This window comes from Dryobates pubescens, chromosome Z (genome assembly GCF_014839835.1).
Source record: "Dryobates pubescens isolate bDryPub1 chromosome Z, bDryPub1.pri, whole genome shotgun sequence".
Taxonomy (NCBI): domain Eukaryota; kingdom Metazoa; phylum Chordata; class Aves; order Piciformes; family Picidae; genus Dryobates; species Dryobates pubescens.
Window position 1 is genome coordinate 46,082,926 of NC_071657.1, and position 12,657 is coordinate 46,095,582.

At 39.9% G+C, this 12,657-nt stretch overlaps 1 protein-coding gene across 2 annotated transcripts in view; it reads left to right on the forward strand.

The window, feature by feature from the left end:
* The window catches only part of TJP2 (tight junction protein 2), a 66,929-nt gene extending 54,550 nt beyond the window's left edge, over positions 1-12,379 (forward strand). For both annotated transcript variants that reach the window (XM_009906615.2, XM_054177891.1), the window contains 13 exons: positions 874-1,024; positions 1,808-1,916; positions 2,594-2,804; positions 4,084-4,271; positions 5,332-5,427; positions 5,536-5,615; positions 6,768-6,978; positions 7,841-7,941; positions 8,330-8,542; positions 8,868-8,978; positions 10,254-10,592; positions 11,014-11,099; positions 11,969-12,379. In XM_009906615.2, the coding sequence (XP_009904917.2) occupies positions 874-1,024; positions 1,808-1,916; positions 2,594-2,804; positions 4,084-4,271; positions 5,332-5,427; positions 5,536-5,615; positions 6,768-6,978; positions 7,841-7,941; positions 8,330-8,542; positions 8,868-8,978; positions 10,254-10,592; positions 11,014-11,099; positions 11,969-12,137 (2,065 nt within the window). In that variant the 3' untranslated portion in view covers positions 12,138-12,379. The remainder of the gene's footprint in view (positions 1-873; positions 1,025-1,807; positions 1,917-2,593; positions 2,805-4,083; positions 4,272-5,331; positions 5,428-5,535; positions 5,616-6,767; positions 6,979-7,840; positions 7,942-8,329; positions 8,543-8,867; positions 8,979-10,253; positions 10,593-11,013; positions 11,100-11,968) is intronic.
* Positions 12,380-12,657: the final 278 nt, after the last annotated feature.

Below are 12,657 nucleotides of genomic sequence, written 5' to 3' on the forward strand. Positions count from 1 at the left end.
TTACATGTTTTGAGAGTTTTCGGATACAGAATTTGAAGGGAGAAAAGCACTGAGATTGTAAGGAGAAGCCTAAAGATCAGGTTTGGAAGATTTTCTGTAGCATGAAGTGTTTTCTCTAATGGAGTCAGAGATATTTTCCTGGTCAGATTCTGAAAATGTTGTCATTGATGTGCAAATTAATCAAGTGATTATTTTGGTGAAGAGGAATTTATAATACAGGCTTAGGGTATTACTGAGAGGCTGTAACAGATAAGTACTGTCCTCTGTGTTGGAAGGTCACTCAGGCATACAGCTTTTCTGGCAGCAAAAGCTGAACCAAGCCCAATAGCCTCTCCCACCGCGAGATGAAAGGACTAATTGTTAACATACCAAGAGAACACGCTTGAAAATATTTCTCATTTAAAAAAACCCAACAAAACCCTAAACAAAAGCAAACACTTGGAAAACTTTTAACAATCCTGTTAAACTTCAGAGAAGATAGATCTGAATTTACCTTAGAGGACAGTTCTCATGTATATGGAGTCAAAAATAATCAGTATAATTACTTACAGCTCCAGCCTTTTTTTAACCAAAAAACCCAGCCACTCAGCTGAGACACAATCCAATAGGCAGGAATCTATTCTGGTACTTGAAGAACAGGGAACTGTTTTCCTGCTCCGTCAAACCTGTGTGCTCCACTCTGTTGCTCTTGCCAGTTTTCAGTCATTCCAAAAAGTGCAAATTGCCTGCTTCCTTTCCTCACTGAGGAGTTACCTGGGTAAAGGTAGCGTATAATAGTGAAAAAGAGAGACTAAGAAGATTATTAATATGACCTTGTTGAAAGAGTTGCTTTTTTTTCCCCCCCCTCTCTTTTCATGCCTATGAATTTTGTAGTCCTAATACAAAAATGGTGAGATTCAAGAAAGGGGACAGTGTGGGCCTGCGATTGGCTGGTGGAAATGATGTAGGGATATTCATTGCTGGAATCCAAGAAGGCACTTCAGCTGATCAAGAAGGACTGCAGGAAGGCGATCAGATTCTTAAGGTACTCCTCTGTCCCTGAAATGCAGATCACTTGTGTATTTTTTGGTTTACTGCATGGTGGAAATATGAAAGGAATCATGATCTTACAAAGTCAAGATACTGCTTTGGAAGTGTGGAAGGACCTTGCTGAAATGAGGTTTTGTGTATCAATCTTCAGTTTATTTAAGATTCTGTGGAAGGGGTAGGCAGCAGAACTACTAATCAAGAAAAATACCTGAGGATAGGAGAATACAATTTCTGTACAATATTTCTTCCTGGTCTTGGAGGGGGAAAGACTGAGGCCAGGATATTTTTCTTCTTTCATCTGTATCCAGTTTCCTTGGGTAACAGTCATTTATTTTTCCAGTTTCTGAATTATATCATCTAGGCCAATTTGTCCTCTTAGAATCTCCTATTTTTTCTGAAAAGTCTTAATAGGAGGATAATGTACTTTTCTAACTGTTTTCTCATGTGGTAGCCTTGATTTTCAAGGCCTTTGGAGCTTGTTAAAGTAGAAGCAACAATCTAGCTGTGCACATCCAGGACCTTGTTATTTCAAAAAGATTAATGCTAATGGCTGGAAAAGAATATTCCTTATGATTACTGACACCTATATTGACAGAAAAATCTCAAAAGTATACTACAGGAAGAGAATATTTAAGATTTTATTTCTTATGTAAAGCAAAAATCTTCACTTGTGCATTTTGTTGTTGATTTTTCAAGTGTTGATTTTTTAGAAGGTTGTTTTTTTAATGTGTGTTTGCTGGGGGGTTGGGGTTGTTTTGTTTGGGTGTTTTTTATATAGGTGAATACTCAAGACTTCAGAGGCATTGTTCGGGAAGATGCTGTTTTGTATCTCTTAGAAATTCCTAAAGGTGAAACAGTGACAATTTTGGCCCAAAGCAAATACGAAGGTAGGTGCTTTAAAGAAAACATGAGTAAGTCCACAAATCCTTTAAGATCTGTTTTGTCAGCAGAACCACACAATCTCTCTTGTGCTTATTCTTGATAACATTTTAGTTGCCTTCTTTTTCAGTTGTTTAGAGGATAGCTGTATTCCATGTCACAAGGGTCATACAGATGTGCATGTGTTATGTATTCTCTTTCATTGTTATCAAATAGTATTCTTAATCCTGAAGGGTGGCAATGTACTGCTTGTTCCTTCTGCTTTTCTGTCTGCAGCAGCTGGCCCAAGAATTGCCATAAGCATGCCTTTTCTGTTGTGCCTTGGCAGTCGTGAGGGTTCAGTCAGACAGCAGCAAATAGACCGTTTTATTGATTAACAGCTAAGAAGCAACCAAAGCCTCTTGCTTTCCTGTTGGAGACACAGCCAGCTGTAATACTGAATTACTGTAGCTGCCTTATGCTTTGTGAATATGCGGGTACCTCCTTCCCTCAGAGTTGTGCAGGCTGTGTGTGTACAAGTATACACGCCTTGATAATGTGTATGTAGGGCAGTGGATATGCAGACTGCAGTTTTTGCATCTTTTTGAGTGGAGAGGCAGAACTTCAGAACTTTTCGCTAGAATAGCAGCTTAATCTTTTTTTCAAATGTAAAAATAAATAAACTAAAAAGGAGTTCCTGCTTTAGTCTACAGAGATATCATGGCCTGTGGAAGAGGAGATTCATTCTTCATTAGAAGCCACTTTGAGTGCGAAAAAGAGTCACCACAGAGCTTAGCATTCACCAGAGGGGAGATCTTTAGAGTAGTTGATACATTGTATGATGGCAAACTGGGAAACTGGCTGGCTGTGAGAATTGGAAATGAACTGGAAAAGGGCCTCATTCCAAATAAAAGCAGGTAAGGTGGAATCCTGTCTTTCTACCCATTATTAGAAGTAAGAATTTATTTTTGTCTTCTAAATTATTATTGTTTCCTTTGCTATGCCTTCCTTTCCTGTTTTATCTCCTTACAAGTATGAATTAATTGTTTTGTCTTTACTTTCACAATTGTGCCTGTAAAACTGTAGATTGCAGAACCATTGTGTGAGGAAAGGATGGCATTACCTATGTACTAGGTCAGATATTTGCAAGGTCAGATACTTGCAACAAAGACCTAGAGCTCCTATCTCAGTAGTCAGCTAAGCTTTGACCACTAGCTGCTTCAGTTCCTCTTCTAGAAAATGGGTGGAGTGCTGTGGCTTTGCTTTTTTTTTTTTATTTCCTATTTTCCTCCCCTGCCCTGTCCCCAACCCAATCAGACCAAACAACCAAACAAAAGCCCAAATAATCAAGCAAACAAAAAACTACATGTGAGGAAGCTCATGACTGTGTGCAAGAACACACTGATGATTAATTTTTTAGAAGAACTTCAGTGATTGAAATAATTTAATGTATTCTTAATGTAAATGTTTCAAGAATTTATTACAAGGCTAATAGTATTTATTCATAGCTGTAGTCCTTATTTTTATCTGAAGTATGGAATGAAACATAACAGGACTTTTTACTTAAATACGCTTTCCTTGTCCAAGTGCACATGAGGTAATAAGTATTCTAATGTGTGCAGTGTGTACAAGTGTTAAAATTGATTGGCAAAAATATCAGGATGTTTTTAGGCTGTAGCTTTTAAGTTCTTGAGCATAGTTGCAATTTTAAGATGCAGGGGGGAAAAATCAAAATTACACCTACATATTACGTGGCTCTGCTGCCTACTTGCTGGTTAGTACATTCTGTCATCTCTGTTAATTGATCTGACCAGACCAGTGTAGGGACTTAAATTAAGAGGCCTAATGGAGAAAATAATAGTACATGCAATTTCTTAGTCCTTCAATTCTGAGTTGCAGTCCCTCATCACCTCTTTCCAGTTACATTGTTTTATTTATGCTTTTGTGAGTTATTGGTTTAAGACCTGAGGACTCATTCCTGCCCAGAAGTCTTGTTTCAGTGGTGAGTCAGAGCATCATTCTGACACTGCTTGCTCCAGGACAACAGAACATGGACTTCCCTATTCTTTCTTCCACTGGTGACTGTCTATCTGGTAAATTAGCTGTTGAAAATTCAAAATCCTTTGTTATTCAGTGAAAACACCTTTGCCCTCTTTGACTATTTCTGTACAAATCAGCTCTGCTTTCTCTTGTCAGAGCTGAGCAGATGGCCAGTGTTCAAAATGCCCAAAAAGATGGCTCAAGCGACAGGGCAGACTTCTGGAGAACACGTGGCCAGCGATCTGGAGTGAAGAAGAATCTGAGGAAGAGTCGTGAAGATCTGTCAGCAATTTTATCTGTGGGCACAAAATTCCCAGCTTATGAGCGAGTTCAGCTGCGCGAGGGTGAGTGAGTCTGCTGTGAGACGGCTGCCCATGTATTTCTGGCTGTTTCAACATCCAAATGTTTAGTCAGCTGAGGAAGTGTTTCAAACAACTTTGCTAAAATTTAACATTGAAGCTATAGGAAGGGATGACATTTTGCTTAGAGTGCAAATTTCTGCATGCTGTTGACTCAGAAAAAAGCATTTTGTTTCTAAACTGCTGCTGTTCTCCTTTGCCTCCAAGTTACATGTGCCAGTTTCAAGGTTTAAAATGAAAAAAGGAAGGAAAAAGTGAGGGTATTTTATTTCCTTAGCTTCTCCTTGGCTAGCTTTGAAAGTACAATCTCTGCCTGAGATCAATCACGATCCTCAGCTTGCTTGTAAATGCCCATTCAACATTACGTTGGGAGCAAATAAACCCCAAGTATTTTTTCAATACGTGGTCAGGTTTTTCAATAGGTGTGGTCAGGACTGATGTGGTCCATCTCCATGACTCTAACTTTATTACTAGTGATGTTGAGCAAGTCAGGGTAATTTTCTGGGTATTCACCTATAATCTTTTTTGTGGAACAAAACAAATTGTAGCAAGTATTTTAAATGAGCTCCCAGATTTCAGGATGAAGGCTGAGCAATAGGATGGTAATCCCCCATTGACTTTAGGACTTGTATTTGCACTTTTTCTGGCATAAGCATAACAGAATCTTTCATTTCTTGCCTTTTTCAAACTTCCCCATCGCTGGTTTAGCATGTGTATCTTTATTTACGCAAAATCCACAGGCTAAAGGGTTGTGTTATTTTGCTGCATGGAAAGATTGTGAAGATCTGAACATTTTCAGAATGTATAGTACTGAAAGCATTCTACATGTAGAATGAAGAATCCAAGCAATCTTTTGCTTTCTCAGCTGATAAAAACAGTGCTGTGTTTGAGTTATGCTGTTGCACAAACCTTTGAGAAAAAAAAATTAAACTGTGTCTTCAACTTGCTCATAACCTTGTATAATAATTGAGGATCTTGTCTGTGTCACTTACATGTCAAAGCAGTCTTACCGGACTTGCCTTTTCTTCAAATTATTTTCTTTCAGCTGGTTTTAAGAGACCGGTGGTGATATTTGGCCCTATTGCAGATGTTGCTATGGAGAAGTTATCAAATGATTTGCCTCACCTGTATCAGACAGCAAGTAAGTTGTCCTCCTAGCTTACTTATCATCCATAACTGAGAGAGTGGATAATTTAATAATCACAGCTGCCCAGCCACTCTAAATAAGCTACATTTTTTGTCTTTGCAGAGACAGAACCCAGAGACGCAGGTTCAGAGAAGTCAACTGGGGTAGTGCGCTTGAACACTGTGAGGCAAATCATTGAGCAGGTAAAACATTTCTCTCAAAATTTCTTATGCTCAAAGTCATGCTGTTAGATTTGTTTGATTCTAAAACTACAGGGTCCTCAAATCTTCATCTATTTCTGCACTAAGCAGACCTGGCTTAATGATAGGGCTGTTCTGAAACTGTTCAAAACCAATTTTTTATTGTTTTGATAGCTGTCCTTCAAGTGGGAGGAGGAACCTGACATTAGAAATGGAAGTTTTCCTTACTTAGTCCATTCTAAATCTGAACAGAGGGGCGTTCTGAATTTGTCATGGAGGCTTTACTGTCACGCAGTGATTGCTTGCTCTTACTGTCATCAGAAGCATGACATTTTAGATTGCATCAGATAGATTGCTGCTGTTGAACCAACAAGAATTGACTGTGATAGCTAAGTTGCATCTACTAAGTTTACAATAACTCTTTATGTAATACTGTTTAGAGAACACGTAAATGTATGTGGTAATCAGAAAGAATTAAAAACTCAGGCAAAAAATTATAATCAGTCAATTATTGTCCTGAGCCAAATAGAATGAGTGCCAAAGGGGTTAAAATGTCACACAAAAGTGTGTTCAAAGCTCAGGCACCACTGAAGCACACCTTTGAAATCCCATTCATCTCTGCACTAGCAGTGGCTAAGGAAAAATACATTTAATGAAAAAAAAGTGAGATTTGCCTCAGCTAGTAAGTATAGATAAAAGCTCACCCAGCACCCAAAACAGTTGTGGTTGGGGCAGGTAGAGAGAAAAGCTGGTTAACTCTCACCAGTTATTTAACAATTGTTTAAAAAGCTGGAATAACTGCATTTATTGTAACATGAGACTGTGGTGCGTTGAATTTAACGACATTTTTACCACTTTCTGTTCAAGATCTGTGGAAAATTTTAATGGCATAGCCTAAAACTACCACAGAGAGTTAGTTAGCAGAAGAGCATGGACGTTCAAGCAAAAGCAGTTCTGAAAAATGGAGCTAAAAAAAAGGAGGCTGCCTGTTGTGGCTTCTGAATGTGATACAACTGTGGGGCGGGGGAGAGAGTGGAATCCATCAAGTTGTGCCTTATTTGGAGAAAAATACCCTGGTTTTCGTAGGCTACCATGTTCCAACCACTTCCTCTTGTTCTTCACAAGCAGCAGACTGACTGGGCTTTTTATTAACAGGATAAACATGCTTTGCTGGATGTGACTCCTAAGGCAGTGGACCTGCTAAATTATACCCAGTGGTTTCCAATTGTGGTCTTCTTTAACCCAGACAGTAAACAGGGTGTGAAAACAATGAGACAAAGGCTATGTTCCACATCTAACAAGAGCTCCAGAAAACTCTATGAGCAAGCAAACAAACTGAAGAAAACTTGTTCCCACCTTTTTACAGGTAAGGAAGAATGTGTCTAACCTGCTTACCAAGAGAGTAGTGGATGTGAAGGTATGGCAATGAGCAATCCCTTCCTTGACTTTTTTTCCCCCCAAAGTTGTGAATTCAAACCTTGAGTACTGTGTCACACCTTGAGTGCTGTGTCCAGTACTGTGTCCAGTTCTGAGCCCCTCAGTTTAAGAAGGACATTGAGACACTTGAATGTGTCCAGAGAAGGGCAACAAGGCTGGTGAGAGGCCTTGAGCACAAGCCCTGTGAGGAGAGGCTGAGGGAGCTGGGATTGTTTAGCCTGGAGAAGAGGAGGCTTAGGGGAAACCTCATTGCTCTCTACAGCTACCTGAAAGGTGGTTGTAGACAGGAAGGGGTTGGTCTCTTCTCTCTAGCAACCAGCACCAGAACAAGAGGATACAGTCTCAAGCTGCACCAGGGGAAGTTTAGGCTCAAGGTGAGGAGAAAGTTCCTCACGGAGAGAGTCGTTCGTCATTGGAATGGGCTGCCCAGGAAGGTGGTGGAGTCACCATCCCTGGAGGGGTTCATGAGGGCATTGGATGTGGCACTTGGTGCCATGGTCTAGTCATGAGGTCTGTGGTGACAGGTTGGACTCAATGATCTTTGAGGTCTCTTCCAACCTTGCTGATACTGTAATTGGCCTACCATCATTAAAAGATAAGTGATTTAATAAGCTTGATGAATAGACAAATAATGAAATAAAAGTGCCATGCCTCTGTCAGTGACTTAAATGAAATGGCTGTTAAACATTCTTGCATAACTAAAATAAACCTTTAAACATCAAAGACTGGGTAAAGGATCACTTTGTATTTGCTGTGTGTATAATATGCACTTTTCCCTTCACTTTTTACAGCCACTATCAATTTGAATTCAGCCAATGACAGCTGGTATGGCAGTCTAAAAGATACAATTCAGCAGCAGCAAGGAGAAGCAGTGTGGGTATCAGAGGGAAAGGTAGGTGGTCATTCCATACTGTACTATGCTATACGGATGTCTCCAGATATCTCTTGCCAATAAAAACTGTCAATTGTGTTTGCCAGTGCTGGATAGATTAGACAAATAGTCAGTTGGTGTCTTTGGTGTCATCTTGGTAACAAAATATTACTTACTATTGTTGTTTCCATTATACTTTGATTTCATCACTAGTGCTGTGGTTAGGGAATAATGGAGAGGAGGGATAAGCTCTTACAAGGGCTTCACTTTATGGTTCTTTATTAGAGATTTTTTTCAGTTCTCCAAAATAATTCTTAAGGAGTTGCTTGTCATGACATTGAGACCTAACTAGATCTTAATTCATATATATTTAATATTTGTTCTTGAATTTTTACTGACTTTTCTCTAGATGGATGGCATGGAAGATGATGCAGATGATCGTATGTCTTACCTTACTGCAATGGGTGCTGACTATTTGAGTTGTGACAGTCGACTTATCAGTGACCTAGAGGACACAGATGGAGAAGGAGGTGCATACACTGACAATGAACTTGATGAGCCCTTGGATGAGCCAAGGATTTCATCTGTTAGCCGGTCTTCTGAACCTGTGCATCATGAGGAGGTGAGGTGATTGGGTTTTTGGCCTTTCTGAAAGCTCTGCATGTATGAGATATTGTTAAGCAGATGCTCTATCTTACCTCTGACAGTGTTTCGGAATTACACTGTATAGAGCAACAATAGTAATAATAGCTCTGCTTTTTTGCCTAACACTATAGGTTTCCTGATGATGTCTCATCACCTTGAGCATTTGCAGTGATTGTGGTCAGGCTGCTGACAGTCATTTGACTCCTGGTTACTGTTCCCAGAATAGAAAACTTGAGAGAGAGGAAAACAAATATTGAATTACTGCAGTGATTTCTTTTTTTCAATCTCTTCTTTTATTTCAGGGTTTGAAAAAATTTAGTCCAGAACCAAGGACTCAGTTGAAAAAAGCTGGTAGCAGAGAGATCCTTAGAGAACCAAGTCCACCTCCGGCATTCAAGCCTGAACCACCTAAGGTAAACTTGTAGAAACAAATCTGAATACATAGTTCTTCTTTTTGGAAAACTCTCCAGGGTAGCACATTGGATGTGGCAACAGGAGTGATTAGAGACTGAAAAACATTGTCAGCATGGAGAAGGAATGTGTTGCATGATCAGGCAGAGGGAAACTTAAAAGGATAACAATTCCCTTCAAATTCCTTACCTGAAGGGTGGTGGTAGCCAGGAGGGGGTTGGTCTCTTCTCCCAGGCAACCAGCACCAGAACAAGAGGACACAGTCTCAAGCTGCACCAGGGGAAGTTTAGGCTCAAGCTGAGGACAAAGTTCTTCACAGAGAGGGTTGTTGTTAGCCATTGGAATGTGCTGCCCAGGGAGGTGGTGGAGTTGCCATCCCTGGAGGTGTTCAAGAGGGGACTGGACGTGGCACTTGGTGCCATGGTCTAGTAGTCATGAGGTCTTGGGCGACAGCTTGGACTTGATGATCTTTGAGGTCTTTTCCAACATTGTTGATTCTATGAAATATGTGTCATCTTTGCATGGAAAAAGAAGATAGACTCCTTTTTGTGTCTGCTAACTTATGGAAAGTCCCCCTTTCATTTCTGTAAGAATAAATGTAGGCTAATCATCAGGAAAAGTATATCTGATGGGAATTACTGTAAGGCATAAATAGAGTCTACCACCTCCAGAATCAATTTTCATCATGAGAAACTGATGCTAACTGTTTACTCAAACCTGACTCAGGAATAATTGCAGGGAGGGGAAATGACAATGTTTGGACACCAAACTCCTAGCAATTCTTGATTTCCCCTAACCTCAGAGTGCTTGCTTTGTGATGATAGACACTGACATACTGCGTGTATTCAAAATATATTCAGGTTTGACTTGACAACGGAGTTTCAGCAGGGTATGGCATCTGTGAAAAAATGAAGATGGAATAGAAAAGAGTCTTGTGTCCTCTGCACTTCCAAACTCCTTGTAGTGATATTGTAGATTAGGTAGTCCTGACAAATTATTTGGGAGGTCATTTTCCTCTGTGCTGTCTCCTAACACATATCGGAGTTCTGGTAATCCTTAACAGATGGGACAAAAAGTTCTTAAGCATGCTAGTCTTCTTTAGTCTGGTGTGTAGTGTATAAGTGAATGGCCAAAATGTGCAGCAGTTCAGATACCTGTGAAGTGTTACTTCAAATGAAGACTGACATGGTTAGATCTTAGATTAAAACCTTCATTTGATATATTTTTTAAAAATTAAGTTGCTGATGTAAACTTATCTGCATGTTTTATACTTTCAGGGAAAGTTACAAAATAAAGAAGATCTCTATGATTTTCCCAAGAACTATGACTCCAGATCAAGTAACATTGCTGTCACCAGTGAGATTTCAACTGTATCAGCTAAACCAGCACCACCACCAGTTTCTGTGAAACCTGCATTTGGGCGTCCCATCCTGAGAAACTCTCAGCCAGCAGTCCCACCTGCAGAGGAGGAGGAGGAGGCCAAGCTGGATGAGGAAGGAAGTGAACAAGAAAGTACTCCAAAATCTGTACTGAGGAAAGTAAAAATATTCGAAGAGATGGATCATAAGGCAAGGATGCAAAGAATGCAAGAGCTACAAGAGGCCCAGAATGCCAGGGTATGAAGAGAAGCATTCTTCCCATGTTATGCTCTCTAGTATATAGAACAGCCTGCCTCCTGAAAATGAGAGCCATGCCTTTGCATGGTGTTGCTTCTGGTGAGATAAGTTTGGCAAGCCACACATGCCATTGTGTGGATTTAGATGTGATAAGAGGACATGTTTTAAGGTTTCCTGTTGTAACTAAAGAAAGCTGACTCCTCAAAATCCTGTTGCTTTTTTCTTCATCCATTGTTTTCATGTGCACTTTGAATTACACTACTACTCCAGCAAAAGATTATATAATTGTAGGAATGTAACATCAGTTATCGTTTTGTGCTTTCATTGTTTCAGATGTAGCTGTGACCTTCTAGATCTATTGTCTAGCATCCCTGAGGAACAGACTAACACAACAGTTATTTTCTCCTACTTTCATTTAAAGCTTGAAATAGCCCAGAAGCATCCAGATATTTATGCTGTCCCTGTGAAAACACAGAAGTCAGAACAGAGCTGGTCCCAGCCTATGAGGTAAGGTATATCCAGTTCAAAGCATTTTGTCATTATTTCACCAACAGGAGAAAAACTGGTCTTGCCAGCTTTTATTCATACAAATACTCCTGCCTTGATAAATTGCTTTGTTGTGCCTCAAAGATTACAGTAAAGGTGGGGCAAAATTTCAGAGAACTCTTCTTGGTTTTCAGGATATTGTTCGTTTTTCTTCAGCTCATTTATAATATTTGAGTTACCTAGGAAGAAATAATTTCACTGAGATATACTGATTTCACTGAGTTTTGTACCATGCAGATTGCAAAAAGCATGGCTTTTGAAACGGATGAAATGCTCTTCTTTAGCAGATTTTATTTCTATGCATCTGCTTAGTGTCACACTTACTGTGTGTAAAACGCAAATGTGCTCACTTTTAAGGATAAGAGCCCTACTGAGAGCCTTGAGTAAGGAGAGAAGACTGTCAGTTGAAGAAATGTCATATAAGCAGTCTTCAGGCATCAAGACAGGAATCTAGGGATGCACAGGAAGCAGAAAGTGTCTGGTGCAAATTGAGGAAAATACCAGATGGGGTAGCAGCAGTGGCTAAGAACTTCTCTGCTCAGAGGATGAAGTGCCATGAAGCTCTCAGTATAAGGGGATGTTTAACAATCTTAAATCTGGCATTATTCCAGGTAGTTTGTGTAGATCCAATGTGAAGACCAGGCTTCAGCTTAATGGAAGTAAGGTGCCTCTCCAGACAGTCTTACCATGCCCATGCAGGTGTTTACAGGTTTGCCCCATGTGGCTTTCTGGGTTTTACATGGCCATAAAACCAGTAGTAACTAAAATTATTTTTCAGCTTTTCAGAATGGATGTAAACACATCTCTATTTCTCTGTCTTGCTGTATTAGCTCCAGACCTCCAGAGCCCCAGAAAGCTCCTCTTAGACCTTACCTAGAGAACCATGGCAGTTATGGCAGCGATGCAGAGGAGGAGGAGGAGTACCGTCGGCAGCTATCAGACCACTCTAAGAAGGGCTATTATGGACAACCATCCAGATACAGAGACACAGAATTGTAGGCTTGCTAGTATGTGCACATATAATGCTCTTTTGAGGCTTCTTCCTTCACAGCCAAGTGGAGGAGTAGTTAGTCTTGAAAAGCGGTATTTTTCTTAAGGGTGGTGTTAGAGGGTACCCTACTCAACTTAGACATATCTATGCGCTGGAACTGGAAGAGTTCATTATTGGGGATATTTTTTGTTAGCAACTAAGAGAAGAAATCACTATTGCCTGAATGCTGTTGCCTGCTTTGTAAGGACCAAATCCTTGTTAATTCTTGGTATTTTAATATTTTAACATAAACCCCCTTTTTTCCCTTTTATTAATGCTGCCTTTTTGGACCATTCTGCTGTGTTGTGCAACTATGATCCCAGAGATATACTTCTTAATGCAACGGGACTAAATTTGAAAGTGTATTTGAAGAACTGTAAGTGCCTTTAACAAGAAGCATCTTAAACTCTTTGTTATGAGATCTGATACTTGGTACACAGCCATAACACACTAAAAGGGGATTGACTTTTGCCTATCTTTTTTTTTTAT